The 18522-nt window shown below is 42.1% G+C and overlaps 1 protein-coding gene across 1 annotated transcript in view; it reads left to right on the top strand.

The window, feature by feature from the left end:
• grik4 (glutamate receptor, ionotropic, kainate 4) overlaps nucleotides 1-18522 on the top strand; it is a gene marked incomplete at both ends in the record, with an annotated part of 186394 nt that overhangs the window by 83588 nt on the left and 84284 nt on the right. Inside the window, one exon of the mRNA XM_084441735.1 lies at nucleotides 2935-3113. Within this exon, the coding sequence (XP_084297861.1) occupies nucleotides 2935-3113 (179 nt within the window). The remainder of the gene's footprint in view (nucleotides 1-2934; nucleotides 3114-18522) is intronic.

The raw sequence follows: 18522 nt of genomic DNA, 5'->3' as shown, positions 1-18522 counted from the left end.
GGCACCGAGGCGGCCTGAAGGAGCTGGGTGTTATTTCAGCACCATGGACAGTGGCATGGATTTATCATTAAAGTCCCAGTTAACCAAAATCCGAGATTTGCTTGAAAACACATTCTATGTGTTAGTGATGCATTGCTGATAACATGTAAAAATGGGATGAACCATGTGTAGTACTGAATTGTGAAGTTAGACCAGTTTTGTGTTTTTTACCAGTTTTGATTTCTGGATTTTCTGGGCGGGCTTAAAAACGGTACCGGATGACGTAGAGCGGTGTTCTTAGCATATCCCCGCCCTAACACTATATAAAGCTAGAACGGATTTGAATCTTCGGTTCTCCTGCTCAATCTTGAGTCTAGAATTAGCTAGTTTTATCCAACAGTCTAGAATTAGCTAGTTTTTCTTAGTTAGCAATGCCTATGCATAAAACTAAACGAAAATGCATCCTTCCTGGATGCCAGCAGGAATGGGATGATAAGGTCTGCTTCTTTCACTCCCGAGTAAAGCTGAAATGAGAAGCAAATGGTTAGCATTTTTGAAGAGCCATGGTGTTACAGAGGAGTCTGTCACCGCTAGCGCCCGCCTCTGCAGCAAACATTTCACTCCCGAAAGCTTCTGCAATTATAATATGAGGCTTTTGGGTTTCACGGACTCACGACTGGTCCTGGTGAATTCGGCGGAGCCAACCATCTCCCTCCCCGGCCTCCATTCTCCTCCTGTCGCATCAACCTTTGGTGCCGACAGCGCTGCCTTGTGTGCTTATAGCTTATTAACGTTATAACGTTAGCTAGGTAACGTAAGCAATAGGAAAATACACTGCTACGTTAATATACAAAACATGTCTCAAAACCATGCATGTGGTAATGTCAGCTATGATGAATTATGTAATCTTATGAGGAATTATAGCTAACATTAGCTATGTAGCTTGTTGCAGATGGGAGTGTGTATATAACCTTAGTCTAGCTAACAGCTAGCAGCACCGACCAGGCGACCACCCACCAAATAACGTTACGGATGATATATTATGACTATAAGCGTTAACTATACAGAAACTGCCTGCCATATTTGTGGCACCTGATGTGCGTATGGGTTCACCGGTAATGGTTACAGTATATTTCTCCAGCGGGAGACCGGGAGGCGGGAGCGAGGGGGATGGTTAGGTAGACCAGGTAGACCAGCTGCAGCTGGAGAAAGACGCACCCTCTCCCAGTGAAGCGGTGCTCGGAGGCTACTGGCTGAACATTCCAGTTCTGTTGGATATTATATTATTTATATATTTATTATATGTTGCGGGAAAGTTGAAGCCGAGTGCTCGTTATTCTCACACATAACATTGCCAACGAGAGTGGATGAGTCTGTCCCGATTATCAACTCGGTAGTGTACGCTTCTTCGCGCTATCAGCGCTGTTCAAGCCAGTGACTAAAAGGTACATTTTAAACAACTTTTTCCATTGATCCCAAGGGACGACAGGATCGCCTGGGAGGGATAGGAATGGGTCCGGAGGTGGCAGGGAGAAAATAGGGACAGACTCATACATTCCTCGTTGCCTGTTTTTGTATTTTGCATCTAAGGGCAGTAACACTGGCGCGTTGGTATAGAGTAGCTACAGTTTTACCTGTGTTTGTCAGGAGGTAGGTTAGGAGGAAGCATCTGTGCGTTTGATTCATTAGACAAGTGTAATTTCAACTCCTCTCTCCTGTTTTCACAAAGCTGTGCCTTCCTACCACAAAAGAGACGGCGTGCCAGTGTGACTATGCAGACCAGAGAACGGTACTATTTGACAGGTTCTTCCCTCCACACCCCCTCCCCACGCAATTGGGTGTGGCTTCGGTGCCTTCAGCAGACACGCCCCCACAGTCTCAGACCAGAGAATGCTGCTGATTTTTAACCGATTTTGAAGCCTTATTTTATATACTTAGCGACATTTTTAATCACTCAGATTTGGCTGGGTGGTTAATGACATGTTTTCCTGTGGTGTGTGAAGCTCATAACAAAAAATTGAACTGGGTTAACCTGGACTTTAAACAGTAACCTGTTGATATAACACTACTGCTGATAGGCTATTTCAGCACCATGGACAGTGCCATAGATTTATCAGTGGCCTGCTTTTTTTGCCGCAATCAATGCAAGTCATTGAAAACTAAAAAGTATTTTGGAAGGTATGTATGGACCTTTCAGTTCCAGTGAGGAGCTCCAGAGAAGATGAATTCTGAATTCTAAGTGCTGACATGCAGAGGTCAAGTCCAGTCTCTCTCATGGTTCAGTGCGATAGTGTCAAACTCAACAGATAATGACTAACAATTACTGTGCATGGCAGCTACCGCCATTGGTGTGTGCATGTGTGTGTGAATGGGTGAATGAGAGGCCATTGAAAAGCGCTTTGAGTTCCGCTAAGGTGGAAAAGCGCTATATAAGTGCAGTCCATTTACCATTTACTGTCATTACAGGTAGTCAGCTAAAGAAAATATTTTAATTACTGTCATTTTGTTTGTTTAGTGGGCTGAATACAGTAGTATGAATAGCTGTTTCTCAGGCTAACTGAACCGGTCTCTCTCTCTCCTTACTCTACCTGTCTGTCTCTCTGTCTCTGTAGGCTAACTGAACCTGTCTGTCTCTCTGTCTCTGTAGGCTAAGTAAACCTGTCTGTCTCTTTCCTTACTGAACCTGTCTGTCTCTCTGTCTACAGGTCTACTGAACCTGTCTGTCTCTCTGTCTGCAGGTCTACTGAACCTGTCTGTCTCTCTGTCTACAGGTCTACTGAACCTGTCTGTCTCTCTGTCTGCAGGTCTACTGAACCTGTCTGTCTCTCTGCAGGTCTAGTGAATCTGTCTGTCTCTGTCTGCCGGTCTAGTGAACCTGTCTGTCTCTCTGCAGGTCTACTGAACCTGTATGTCTCTCTGCAGGTCTACTGAACCTGTCTGTCTCTCTGTCTGCAGGTCTACTGAACCTGGAACGTCTGCTACGCCAGTTCCTCATCTCCAAGGAGACGCTGTCAGTGCGCATGCTGGACGACAGTCAGGACCCCACCCCCCTGCTGAAGGAGATCCGCGACGACAAGACGGCCACCATCATCGTGGACGCCAACGCAACCATGTCCCACATCATCCTGGAAAGAGTGAGTCTGCTTTGCTGGGCTGATCAACACTTCCCTTCAAAAGTGCTCATTTAGAAAGTTGCGTTTGCAACTTCTATAAATAATCCTTTGCAGCATATTTCCGGGAGAAAACTCACACACTGACTCATAACAACACTGTGATCGTATTTTAGACTTGTCTAGTCCAAAGATTTACCAAGATACGTTCAAAAGGTTGAGTCTGGTTTATTGAATGAAATCAGATACTTGCGCAAGGACTTCCTGAACAACGCAAACAAAGGTGGTTTGTCAGAGAAGTGAAGTCAGTCACTTCTGGCCTGGCTTATATTCATTCAGAACACAGGTAAGTCTTTCTAGGATTTCATTGGCTGAGTTGTCTATGCGTCATCGTGAGGGGACGGATATCACACAGTGAAAGGAAGGAATGTGGGATGAAACTCGCTTTGAATAGAGACAAAGGTCTGAGTCAGGGCAGGAAGGTGGCCTTTCTGACTTGGACAAAAGAGCGAGGCAGAGCTATGCAGAGTGTGTTTACAATATCAAAAGGGGGGAGAGTTGGTGTTTTACATTAGACTGAAACTGGGGTTTTGCAGGGGACTTGGGGGGAGGTGATAAATTACAAAGACAAAGGCTAAGGTGTTTGGATGTAAATTCCTGGACAATCCCTCATTTGTGCCTGAACAGGCACACAAAAATAAAATCCAAACACAGTGTAAACAGTCAGCTATGCTATACATGTGGAAAGGAAATAATCTCTCCACTAGGTGGAAACTTTAATTATTTCCTCTCAACGTGCAAAATCACACACCAAAACCCCTTGTTTCAGAAGTTTGACAGGAAACAAGATAAAAAAGATGACATGATTATATACTATTTATAGTCTAAGAGTGGACAACCATTCACCAAAAAACAAACTTGATTTAACAAGGCAAAAAAAAAAAGATAAAATGGTTACCAGTGTAAGAGGGGCAAAAAACCTCTTGGTCAATTTAGAGGAAAAACCCAAACTTATTTATCAACTCATGTTTCAATCATTGCAACTCTTGTAAACAAATATGATATTTTCCAGATTATTTCAAAGTTCATTCACTCTTGTGAGGAGGTGACTGGCAAGGTCAGTCTCCGATTGCTCATCAGAGGAGGGGAGAGTGTGGCGGTGACTGTCAAGGTCACTCTTGTTCACAGTGTATCCCAACAGTCATTTAGGTGGCACTTCTCTTTTGGGCAATAGAATGTCATTGGGGAATGCAAGGCGTCTTCTCTTCTAGATCGCAACTTCGATGTCACGTTGCTTGAAATCAGTTATGTTCAATGTTAGTGTGTGCAGGTGTGTGTGCGTGTGTGGTGCATCTTGTGAGGAGGTGACCAGCAAGGTCATTTTTCCTCCGATTCCTCGTCAGAGGAGAGGACAGTGTGATGGCCCATGGTTTTGGCCTCTGAGCCCTCTGGTTCAGCTGCATTCTGATCTCCTGGTGTTTGCGATCCCTTGGTGGACCGTCCTCTGCTGCTTGGACCCGTCGGCAATGGCTTGCATGGGTCCAACGAAGTCCTCTCAGATCGCTGTCTGCGTGATGAGTAGAAACTGGTACGGCCCGAGCCACCTCGGCGAGTTCCAGCTCCTTCGTCTGTGGTCGTGGATTAGGACCCAATCCCCAGGAGAGATGTGATGCAGGAACCCCTCCTTAGCCTCAGGAAATGGCGGTCCTCACTCTGTTGGAGACATCTGTTAACATCCTCCGCCACCCCTGTTTTGAAACATGATCTGGCCCGTGGGCTAGTTTGAAAGCATAATGAAAACATGAACGAGGTAGTACAGGTTTGTCATTAGGCCCTAGATACAGGTTAGTTTGGTGGTGGAAATGTGCACTTAGTCCTTCATTTCTTTTTCTCCGCAGGTGGAGCAGATGCTTGTAGGTCAGAAATGTAGGCTCTTGAACTGAACCCGGTCCATCCCTGTACTGCTCCACGTAGGGTCGGCCCGGGTCGTGCTGCTGGAGGGCTCACCTCGGCGCTCCCCCAGTACAGGCTGATGAAGTGCTCCATCTGTGGATCCACAGATGAGAGAGACAAACAGAGACAAAACAGAGCAAAAGAGAGTCCTCTGGTCTGGTCTCCCTGTTCCCTTCTTTGGTCAGGAACGGTTATTCAACAGTCTGTAGGAGATACTCAGAAACATGGTTAAGCGCAAGCTCCTGCTTTGGGGAAAAAATTTTGTTATTCTGTCAGGAAAACTTAAACAGGGTGACTGTTCAAGTGTCATTTAGAGCCAGTCTGCAGTAGCCTACAGTGACATCAGGGGCAGTGTTAGAATGACTTCAACACGCTTAGTCCCCAGTCATGATCAAGGCAATTGGATTTGGCTCTAGCAGTTCTCTTGCGATTTTATGAAAATAAAATACGCTATATTCTCGTCTCAACAAAACAACACCCCCTAAGGGTGAAAGCAAAAATTTCCTGAAGTCAGGATAAAAATAGAGATGGGGCAAAGAAAAATGACACTAAAATGAACTGGCTTCATTTACAATTAACTAATCAAAAACGCCATCAAGCTTCATTTGTATAGCTAAAATTTGTATATCTAAAACCTCCCTCTTCTGCATTTGAGGACAGAGTATTTGGGCCCTGCTCCTGTTTCATACTTATCTGTCGCTCACAGTGAGTTGGTGACATGGCGTTGGTCTGCATCTCACGAAACCCAGATCGCCCATCTGTAGGGAAACAGGCCAGTAACCTCCGGTGTCCTGTGCCCGTCTCCTGGTTCGGCATTCACCCATCACTCCCGGAACGACAGTTGTCTGTAAAAAACCACTCAGAAAAAACACTCAGGCCCGATGAATGTGCCTCAAACTATAAACATGAGATATTTAACATAACCATTTAAAAAATATAATTGGGTTATGAGATGCTGCATTCAGATTAAGACACTAGCAACCCTTATCTATTCCCCCCACTATTATGCACAACCCTTATGTCTTAAGCTACATATCAGAAAGAGAGACAAAACAAACAACAGTTAAAACAGACCAACAGCAGGTTCCAATGTCCCCAGGAAGGCATGATCCCATGATCCAGGCTCCTCAAAGACCTGCCGCCCAGGGTCCATAGCACCTGAAAATTAAGACTCAAAACACAGACTGGGTTCAATAGCAGAGGAGAAGGCCTAATGCCAGCTCCTCAAAAAACACATTATCATTATATGAATGAAAAATTCATACAGTAGAAATGCATAAAACGAACAGCTTATGGCCATTCATTGACTATTGAAACAAAACTCCTGAATCAAACACCTATTCAACCCTGTCAGACTTTTGAGTTCCCTCTACATCTATTTTATCCTGTTTATTTACCCATATTTTAAAACTCTCTATCTTGGCTAGTTAAAATCTCGCTTATGGGTTGTTCAAGGGAAACTCCAGCAGGTGGCGCTCGACCCCAAATCGGAGGCTCTTCCTTTTCATTCAGCTTGCGGTAACTGTGACACCGTTCAATCCAGTGGCCATACTGACCACAATGGAAGCATGAATCATCTCTATCTTCACTTCGATTATACCTTTTTCCTCGCCTAACCCTACCAGAACGCTTCCTATTGTTTCTCTGTCGCCACTGTGGTCGTTGTTGGTTCCACCTTGCACCAGCAGTCTGATTGTCCAGCTGTTGTAACTGAGCAGCTTGTAATCTGGCTGCACCTAGCTTCATTTCTTTCAACTCCCTCTCTTCAATGTGATCACGAAGACGCTCCGCATAGCGGAAATGATTAACAACTTCTTCGAGAGAAGTCGATTCCCAGGTGTGGCACATCAACCTAACTTGGTCGGACAAAGAGGAGAGAGAGTTATTCATCAATTGTTGTTTCAAAATCTTTTTATAATCGGCGTTCGCTTTGTCCATGCCACTGTGTGCTGCGAAAACTGATTCTAGTCGTTCCCAAAATATCTCGAACTGTTGATCGGAATTTTGTTTGCAATATGTGATACGGTCCCAATCCATCTTTTTAGGGAATCGAGTTTTGATTCTGTTCAACAGCGCAGTGTTTTGGTCAGAAAAATCGGCATGATTAAAAGGCAATGCAATGTCAAACGGATGTTTCACATCCACCCATTTTAGCCCAAGGCACTGTCTCATGATCATGGCGATTTCCTCTGCGTGAGGCTCATACATACGAACTAAACTGTTAAAAAGATTTTCAAACTCGTCAATGTCTTTGGTTGGATCGGGCAAGGTTTTAGCTATTTCACGTAGTTCATCAGAGCGCCAGGGTCTGTAAACCGTAATCTCTGGAGTCCAGGCCGCATAACCAGCTGCATAATTTATTTGTGAAGGGCGAGGAACAGGGTTTGGGCAGCGTATCAGAGGCGCGTGTATTTGCGGTCCCTCCAGACTATCTCTAGCCATTTGCAGTTGTTCCAAATTAACCTTAGCCTCAGATATAGCTCTAGCCAAATCTTCCTTATACCTCGTAGAAAGGGGCGAAATGAGAGAAGGGGCGTGGCTAATGGCGGGAGCATGAAAAGGGGAAAGAACAGCCTGGTTGGGTGTGAGCACGGAGCAACGAGTCGAGGGGGGATCTAATTTTAAATCAGAGTTATTCTGCTGGGGAAATGGCGGAGAGACTGTTTGCTGAATCTCCTTATCTTTCCTTCCTGACCCAAAAACCCGCTCTCGTGCTACTCTCTCCCAAATCTTAAAAACAGACCAGTCTACAGAATTAACAGGCTTTTCCCTTAACCTAGACATCTCAACCACCTGTAGCTGAGCCCGAATCTTAGCTAAAAATTTAACACTAAATGTCAGATATGGATGTAAGAAATCGAAAATGCTTTAGCACATAACGAAAATCTGCCAACAAACGCTCGCAGAATAATGCTTCAGCGCAACAATCTCCTCAGGCTAGCAGTAGAATCCTGTGACCTCCTCTAGCCCTATGTTATTAGCCGGGGTTACAGGGACACCTAGTGGTGATCCCAAAATGTTGCATGTATGACCCGGATGTGGTCTTTGGTTGTGCGCGGGGAAATTTAAAGAAACAAATCCCAAATAATCATGACGCAGCCTAAAAACCCCAAAACAGCAACGAAAAGAAACCTTATGGTTAACTCACGGCGGGAAAGAATACAATTTCGAAGAAACAAACATTAAGACACATTAAAATTCGCTTAGTACTCACCCAGTCAGGAATCTCTTTGTTCTCCCTCTGGCTCAAGGCGGATCACCGGGAGTTGTTTTCCTTATCTCCTAGGCAACCAGCTAGCTAGCCTACTGGGAATCTAGCAGAAATGTAACAGTCTAAAAAGGGTACAAAACAATACTTTACCTGGATCCATGGCGCGCGTAACAAACATACAATCAAGAGCCGAGGCTCAAAAATGCAATCAAAAATCCCACTGAGCCGGCGAAAAATAGCGCTTAGACAAACATAAAGACAACACAACCCCGTTCGGGGACAAAAAACAGACACTCCGGAGGTTAGCTGGTAATCGCACTCACTGCGAACTTCAACCCATTTGGAAATCGCACTCACTGCGAACTTCAACTCATTTGGAAATCGCACTCACTGCGAACTTCAACTCATTTGGAAATCGCACTCACTGCGAACTTCAACTCATTTGGAAATCGCACTCACTGCGAACTTCAACCCTGTGGGAATCGCACTATCTGCGAACTTCACTCTGTGGAAATCGCACTATCTGCGAACTTCAACCCAAAACGTTATCCTAGAAGTGCACTCTCACTTCTTAACTACAGCCGAGCCGACAAACAATCTAAACTGTAGTCTACATCAACTGTAAGGGAGCGAGTCCCAAACCCAAAATTGCACCTCTTCTGAAGAGAACCCCCGGTAGCCTAAACAAGGACGAAGTCAAAACGACAATACGATATAAATATGTATATTGCTGTCCACATCTCCTTGGATAGTTACTTACTTAATACCCACGCTGGGGTTTCCTGTTTTCAACCAATCCAGACCAACACAACTGAACCAAATCAAGGCAAATACAACTCAGAACCACAAGAGGGTTCGTTTAAACGTACCTGTGAGCCTCAGGAATCCAGTGGCAGAACTGAGGAAATAATCTCGGCTAGCGCTCTGGCGCAAGAGAGAAAATTGATTTTCCAAGCCCATATGGACCGACACGTCTGTCGATCAGTCCTATCCACTGGAATCCCGGCAACACGCAGGTAGTCCTCCCAGATCATCCGCGTCGCCAAAAACTGTGATCGTATTTTAGACTTGTCTAGTCCAAAGATTTACCAAGATACGTTCAAAAGGTTGAGTCTGGTTTATTGAATGAAATCAGATACTTGCGCAAGGACTTCCTGAACAACGCAAACAAAGGTGGTTTGTCAGAGAAGTGAAGTCAGTCACTTCTGGCCTGGCTTATATTCATTCAGAACACAGGTAAGTCTTTCTTGATAAATAAGTTTGGGTTTTTCCTCTAAATTGACCAAGAGGTTTTTTGCCCCTCTTACACTGGTAACCATTTTATCTTTTTTTTTTTGTTTCCTGTCAAACTTCTGAAACAAGGGGTTTTGGTGTGTGATTTTGCACGTTGAGAGGAAATAATTAAAGTTTCCACCTAGTGGAGAGATTATTTCCTTTCCACATGTATAGCATAGCTGACTGTTTACACTGTGTTTGGATTTTATTTTTGTGTGCCTGTTCAGGCACAAATGAGGGATTGTCCAGGAATTTACATCCAAACACCTTAGCCTTTGTCTTTGTAATTTATCACCTCCCCCCAAGTCCCCTGCAAAACCCCAGTTTCAGTCTAATGTAAAACACCAACTCTCCCCCCTTTTGATATTGTAAACACACTCTGCATAGCTCTGCCTCGCTCTTTTGTCCAAGTCAGAAAGGCCACCTTCCTGCCCTGACTCAGACCTTTGTCTCTATTCAAAGCGAGTTTCATCCCACATTCCTTCCTTTCACTGTGTGATATCCGTCCCCTCACGATGACGCATAGACAACTCAGCCAATGAAATCCTAGAAAGACTTACCTGTGTTCTGAATGAATATAAGCCAGGCCAGAAGTGACTGACTTCACTTCTCTGACAAACCACCTTTGTTTGCGTTGTTCAGGAAGTCCTTGCGCAAGTATCTGATTTCATTCAATAAACCAGACTCAACCTTTTGAACGTATCTTGGTAAATCTTTGGACTAGACAAGTCTAAAATACGATCACAACACTCATCTGAAGGTGTCTTCAGACAGACAGAAAACTCACACACTGACTCATAACAACACTCATCTGAAGGTGTCTTCAGACAGACAGAAAACTCACACACTGACTCATAACAACACTCATCTGAAGGTGTCTTCAGACAGACAGAAAACTCACACACTGACATAACAACACTCATCTGAAGGTGTCTTCAGACAGACAGAAAACTCACACTGACTCATAACAACACTCATCTGAAGGTGTCTTCAGACAGACAGAAAACTCACACACTGACTCATAACAACACTCATCTGAAGGTGTCTTCAGACAGACAGAAAACTCACACACTGACTCATAACAACACTCATCTGAAGGTGTCTTCAGACAGACAGAATGGCCCAGAGGACTGACTGTATTTTAGTCTCAAACCCAAAGCACACGGCATCGGATGTTGAGTTGACCTTAGTATTTCCCGCCTGGATGTTGAGTTGACCTTAGTATTTCCCGCCTGGATGTTGAGTTGACCTTAGTATTTCCCTCCTGGAGGTTGAGTTGACCTTAGTATTTCCCTCCTGGAGGTTGAGTTGACCTTAGTATTTCCCTCCTGGAGGTTGAGTTGACCTTAGTATCTCCCTCCTGGAGGTTGAGTTGACCTGAGTATTTTCCTTCTGGAGGTTGAGTTTTCCTCGGACAGTATGGCACAAAGAGGACTTGAGCAGGATTCCCACAGGTCATGGAATTTCTGGAGTATCATGGAATTTTAAAAAGTATATTCCAGACATGAAACGTCAGAGGATATCATAATTGTTTAGTTGTCCAATACATGGTATATAATGACTTAGGGCATTTTGTTTGTAACATGTTTACATTTTAGTTGGCATTCATCAAAATGTAATAATTTCCATGCAGTATTTTCCATGCAGGCTATTTCACTTGTTTCCCATATTGCACTATGGTCGTACCTGACTCCGAATTTTGTGAGTTGAATCAGATTCACCTGTTCAAACTAGAGATTTGATGATTTGTTTTTATCTCATATGCCTAGGCTAAGGGGAGACTGACTGAGACTGAGTCGGGACAGCGGTCAAAAATTAAACTCAAACTCACCAGCTGTCACTAGTAATGTCACTACTTTTGGCAGTAACTAGTAATGTAATGAATTACATTTTGAATCAAAATAACGCAGTTACAGCTACTGAAATTTAAATGGGCTCGCTACTTTTGCGCAATGGACAAATAGCCTACATTTCCTGTTAATGATCCAATGTCAATTGCTCAAGCGCAATGCATCAACAATCCCTAGCCTACATGGCTGACAGTTCTGTCTATTTTTATTTATTTATTTATTTAATAGTTTAAAATTCAGAGACAGTGCACATTAAGGAACATTTCTGTAAATATGCTGGTTTAGCCAACTTGGCTAATTTCCAACCATAGTCTCTGGGGCAGATGGTATGAGCACTACAATGATTAAAATACATTGAAATACATTATATACATAATAAAGAATAATACATAATTACATAAAAAACATAAAAATGTTAGCTAAGGACCTGACGGGCACGTACACTCTCCCACACACACACACACACACACACACACACACACACACACACACACACACACACACACACACACACACACAGACACACACATGCGCACATGCATGCACACAGATCAGTGTTGACACTGTTGGTTCTCCAGAAGCCATTTCTTAACACCACTTTTGAAAGAGTAGTAAATTGGGGACTCTCTGATAGATTGTGGCACTGAATTCCACTGATGGGTTGCTTTGAAGGAGAAGCCCGCCTGGATAAATGCACTTATTCTAGATGGTAACATGCAGTCACCCCTAGCTGCTCCTCTCGTAACTCTGGCTGAGGCAGATTTGAGTTCGATGAAACCAGATAGAGGAGGCGGAGCTAACCCATGCAGGATCTTAAAGACCAAGCAGAGATTTATGTATTTAACAAGGTTTTCCTAGCAAAAAATGTGGCAGTGGTGATAAGAAAATGGCTTTTTATCTAAGGTTTTCAGTGCTTGTTTATAAAGTGATTGCAGGGGGTTTAAATCAGAATTGCGAGAATTTGACCAACTTATCAGACAGTAATTAATGTGGGAAAGAACCATTCAATGAAGATAAAGCTTTGCTGCCTCGGTTGAAAGAAGGTCTTTACTGAACCTGAAATTTGACAGACTGAATTTAACCTTGTTGCTAACTCTTTTTATGTGGCTTTTGAAATCCAGATTTCTATCAATGTGTACTCCTAAGTACTTATACTCTGACACAGAGTTTCTCTCCAGAGATAAAAAAAATAAAAAAAGGCCTGTACTACAACATTACTATGGACCTTGGAGAAGAACATACAAACTGTTTTAGAAATATTCAGTTGTAAGCAACAGTTGTTAGTGCCAGGATGTAACATTCACCATAATTTACCCTTTGGTTTTGCGTTTGGATCCCAAACAATTCTTGAGTTATTAACAGTTTGGTAAATTTTCCACTTACGATTGTTTAGAATTGCTTTGTTTACCACATACTTGTTATTTTTGGTGACATGTGTGCACGATATGGGACAATCATTGACATTTAGTGGAGTTATACACAGATTCTGCGGTGATACGTCTGCTGACAGTAGCACCATTGGAGACATCTTGTTCATGGACATGGATGATGGCTTAGAAGCACATCATCCCCTCTGGACTGAGCTCTCTGCATGTGCTACTGCTTCACTATGGTCAATGGAGTTCATATGTGATATCTGGGGGTGCAGTTCGGCTTCTAGCCGGCAGGGGGGGTATGAGCAGAGAGAGAGCGCAGTGGGAAGAGAGGGGGATGCTTTGAGGTGGAATGCACACAGCTGACGTCAACACGCACGAGGGGACGAGAGTACCGCATAACGCAGGTCGCACATGGTTCTGACAATGTGAGCTCTCTGTCATGGAAATATGGACATTATAGTTCCCTACTTGAGATCAAGGACAAAATACTGGTCAAGTGTAATCTATGTGCAGGTGCCCATAAGGTGTGTACCCGAATCAGTTATTTGGGAAAGCACACGTGATGGAAACTGGTATTTTTCCTACCCTCGTTCCTTGTTATTTTTCGGGAAAAGGTGCACATGCAATCTTATGCTACAGATGGACACATCACCTAGAAGCTGTCAGTTATCGATTCATATCATTGGGAATGACCACAAGTTAAAAGTTCCCATTGTTTTTGCAACATAGCACTTTAATTTCACTATTAATTTAATTTAGGCTACTACACATTATTGAAAAGTGATCACTAGTGACTATATTCTGTATTCGCCCGCATAGCCTACAGCATGCAGCGGGCTGAGAGCTGACTGTTCTATAATCTCAGAGGCCTATACATCAACATTAAGCTTAAAACTAGATTTTAGCTATACGTGTTCATTTCCTCCATTTCAAAATCCCAGTCGAAATATTCAAAAAAAAGTTTGAGAAGCTTCTCTTCTTGAGGTAGGCCTCATTTTACTGCACAACAAATAGCTATGGTAATAGCCTAGGTCTCAAACCAATGACTGGCCTGTCCTATACAACTCACAAGGCAGGTGAGTGGTCTTAGCCCACCAGCGCATCTTGACAGTGGAGCAAAAAAATGACTGCTCGACTTCAAGAATCTCAGTGGACTTAAAGGGTCTCCTCCGTCTGATGATTGAACTTGTTGACTCTCAGGGTGCAGCTCCAATGGTTACTTGGTTTTTCAGAACTTATTTATCCCTTCTCTAAATAATCTATCTATCCATCTTCCTGCGTCAAAAGCATTTCGGTTCATTTCAGGTCATGGAAATTCAGCTTTTTAGCTATTGAAAGTCAGGGAATTTGATATTTCACTGATATTTGTGTGGGAACCCTGCTTGAGGGTGGATAGAGAGCAAGCCAAACCAATAGCACTGAATGCTCTGTCAAAAAAATCAATTAGAGCACATGGCAGGCTGCTGCAGGAGGAAGTACCCAGGGCTAGTGTTCCATTAGTCAGTGCCCAGGATAGGAGAGGTCTATTCATTAGACAGGATTAATGGGGTTGTGAACGGAGGATGAGGCAGCCAGGCTAGGCCTAATGGAAGTAATGGATCATTTAGCCAGCTCGTTATGACTGTTTGTTTGTATCAAACAGAATGCGAAGCCATTGGTGTGTGTGTGTGTGTGTGTATGTGTGTGTGTGTGTGTGTGTGTGTGTGTGGGTGGGGTACATTTGACATTTTGCTTTTGCATCGTTCACTGTCTTCATTCATGCTTGTCTTCATTTATTCTTCTTGTCTTTATTTATTATCCTTATCTTTATTTAATCGTCTTGTCTTTATTTATTCTTCTTGTCTTTATTTATTCTTCTTGTTTTTATTTATTCTTGTCTTTATTTATTCTCCTTTTCTTTATTTATTCTTCTTGTCTTTATGTACACTTCTTGTCTTTATTTATTCTTCTTGTCTTTATTTATTCTTGTCTTTATTTATTCTTCTTGTCTTTATTATTCTTGTCTTTATTTATTCTTCTTTTCTTTATTTATTATTTGTGTCTTTATTTATTTTTCTTGTCTTCATTTAATCTTCTTGTCATTATTTATTCTTCTTGTATTTATTTATTCTTCTTGATTTTATTTATTCTTATTGTCTTATTCTCCTTCTTCTTACGTTCTCTGTTCAGCCACCTGGTAACGGCTTGTGTCAACAGCTCTACCTTCAAAGATAATTAATCTTTCTCTTGCTCTAATATAACTTCCAGTGTGTTTTTAAGCAGTGGGCTCTTCATTGATTCTAAGTTCTTAATTCTAAAGCTACTGGTAAACATGTATACTGTACTTTTTATTTAAGCAATAAACAACGAAAGGCTGTAGGTGGACAGCTAGGGGACGTTGTTAGGCACGACGCGAAGTGGTGTTCTGTTCTCGTTTGCTATGCAACATATAAACTACTCAGTTGTCAAAATGAAATGCCAGCCAACTGTTGTGCTAGTGTTTCCAAATAAATGTTAAGCTTGTTTGATAGCACTGTTATTCTGACTGTTTATTGCAATATAGGGCTATGGCCATCCAGTCACGAATGACGGTAGATAGCTAGCATGTTAGCTTTAGCTAAATGAATGAACAAATGTGTTTTTTTCACCAATTATTAACACAACAATATGAGCTAGTTGTTTTCTGATAGCTAGAGATATACCCTCCAAATAATTTGAAAACATGTTTTGTTTATGATGTTCAGAAAGTGCTGTAAACATTGTAGCAAGGGGCATTGTAGAATTCCAACACAACGTTTGCAATGCAGCACTATCAGATGAGTTTGTGGGGCTGCTGCTATATATGCTAATAATGCTAACATATTAGCTACACAAGGATAGAAAGATACAATAAATGCATTGTATTGAATGTTCAGATCAAATGTTTTTCTGAATACAGAAAATTACTTGTGCGCTCACAGGTGTGTGGCTATAGAGTATTTTATTTACAATCGGTGTGTGCTTCTAGAGCAGGGGTAATCAAGTACAGTTCTAAGAGGTCCAGTTTGACAGAATTGCCTCAAGCCAGGGTCCGGTGGTGATGCATGCGTTTTTTATGCCCTCAACACATTTGTTTCCTTGCATATTCCTATCAGATTATTGTATTTGCTGTATGTTACTGTGCAATATGCATGTGAAGTTAAAATATTGTTCACTTTAGTTGTATGATCCCAAACATACTTTAAAATCCAATAAAGTAGGCTACATTTCAATAACATTTCAACCTGTTTTTTATTGACACTTCATATTTAGGAGGGATTTCACATTTTGGAGGGATTATAAATCAAAAGTACTGCAGGCTACTATAAACTTGAGTAAAATGAGGTCTACATTTAAAAGCAAAGTAGCTTTTGAAAAATGTGCATCTGAAATTAAAGTGCTTAAATTAAAAAAAAAAAAAAGTTTGAGTTTCCCTTTTGTGTTAACAATCTCAACACATTTTAAGAATTGAACTATTTAACACCTTTTTCCTGTCTACCTGTGGCATCCCACCCTCCCACTTCCCCTATGTTTGTCCTTAGTTTCTGCGGTCATGCAGTGTCCAGCTCCAACTAACGTTCAAGGAATCGCTCTGATTAAAGTAAAATTAACGATAGCTAGGCTGTCACGTGTAGACTGGGTGACGTCAGGCAATGAACATGCAGATTTGATTGGCTAGTGACGCTTGAGATAGTAAACAAATGCTATAAAATACTACAAAGGCTGTGCAGGCTCAAACTAGTTGCCTACACTCCGTCAAAAGGGATAAATTCTCATTGATTTATCGGGTTAAAGACGAGGTCCGGATTTGACGGCTTCTGGGTGCGGATCCGGACCGCGGTCCGCCTGTTGGTGATATAGGTTCAAGAGTATTTTATTAAAGGAATAACATGGTGGTTGAACATGACACATCAGTTATCTTTAGGTAAAATCAAAGTCAATATGTCCATAAGTGTTGTTATTCTGTCATTTTTAAGTACTATAAAACTCCTTTTTATATGCTAAAATTTCGCCCTCTCCAAGCTCACCTCGTTTTGTGGGCATGCCAAATAGGGCGTGTCAGTCAGAAATGATTGACAGGTCGTGGCCCCAACCTCCACACATTTGTTGTTTGTAACCATAGTTACCTCGACACCAGGAAGCTTACAGGCATTTACAAAGTCCTTAATATAAGAAACGTAAGATGTCACACTACCTTTTAACCCCCAAACATGATAAAGATACACACTAACTAACAGGCCATATCCTCGAAATCGCGTTATTTGGAAAAGTACGAAAAAGGTATAACGATGGCTCATCTCCCCCGCGACACCGAGGAAAAGCACCCTGCAGCCGGCCACGCAAGCTTGGAGGCTTGGACTATTAGACTAACATAATAGCTTTCAGCCAGCTACGAACAGTATAGACCTAGTTAGTCAAACTGTGGGTCTTACCAGAAGATAGATCATTTGCGCTGTGAGCGCACAGCGGATATGGGCTAGACGTCTCTGGAGTCGTAACAGGTCATGCAGTCAATAGATCTCATTTTGAATGTTATTGTAATGCCCTCTGGTCATAATCGAATATCTCTACTGGAGCTGTTTAATCCAAAAATGCGTGATGCTTCCTGCAGTTGGGTCTGATCGAGGTGCTGGATCAACATTCTGTTGCCACTAGTGATGATTAGGCTTACTCAACTTTCAGAATGTTTTGCAGAATAACAATTATTTGGTGTTGTAAATTACGAAAGGAAAATAATAACTTGACTTAATATCTTCACCTCCACCCACCCCAAAATGTAGTCATAATAATAGCCATATATCACAATAGCCTATATATGTGCATCACAACACTGCAATACAAGACCTTAGGACAAACGATTCAGTACACGTGTTTGATCAAGTGAAGATCTCATTGTGAGAATAGGCTATGTTTTCTAGATTGAATACATGACAAAAAACGGGGGTGTTGTAACATATTTGTATAATATCATTAGGTGACATCGGCTGCAACCTGATAGATAGATAGATAGATAGATAGATAGATAGATAGATAGATAGATAGATAGATAGATAGATAGGGAGAGAGAGCATAAGTTGGATGGATGTGAGGCTGTAGTGGACAAGACAGTGTTTGTGTTTATGCCTGTGTGTGTGTGTGTGTGTGTGTGTGTGTGTGCGCGTGTGCATGCGCGTACGTGCCTGTGAGAGAGAACGAGAGAGACAGAGGGAGAAAGAGAAAGTGACACCAACAACGGACACTCCTACTAGTGAATACAGTAGTTCGTCCATTTCATTCTCTCTTTAGAGGTTATCTTTACTTTATTTACTGTATTGGGTTTATCTGAGCAGGGACAGCATGAATAAAAACTGTAGATATGCCAGCATTAACAGGGTTGCTAATTTTCAGCTGCAGTCCCTGGGCTAGATGTTAAAGCCTGGGAAAATACATAATATAGACAAACAAGACATTTTAGAACTAATATAATAAAAAATAACTGATATAATAAAATAACTAATATAATACAAATAAATAAATAAATCTTTCTCTCTCTCTCTCAAACACACTTTCTCTAGCAGATAATGAGCATCACGTTGCCATGGAAACTCTAGGAGCTCAGTAGGCTGTCTGTCTCTGTCTTCCTCGCTCTGCCAGCGTCCGTCTTCCTGTTTCAACTCCTTCAAACGCTCTTACTTCATCTCTCTCTTCTTGTTCTTTGGCTCAATCTCTCTTCATTTCAACAATCTCTCTTCATCTCATCAATCTCTCTTCTTAAAAAAAAAATTGGTTAA

This window comes from Borostomias antarcticus (genome assembly GCF_949987555.1).
Source record: "Borostomias antarcticus genome assembly, chromosome: 1".
Classification (NCBI taxonomy): domain Eukaryota; kingdom Metazoa; phylum Chordata; class Actinopteri; order Stomiiformes; family Stomiidae; genus Borostomias; species Borostomias antarcticus.
Note: the sequence above shows the minus strand (reverse complement) of the source record. Positions and strands in the feature narration are given on the sequence as shown.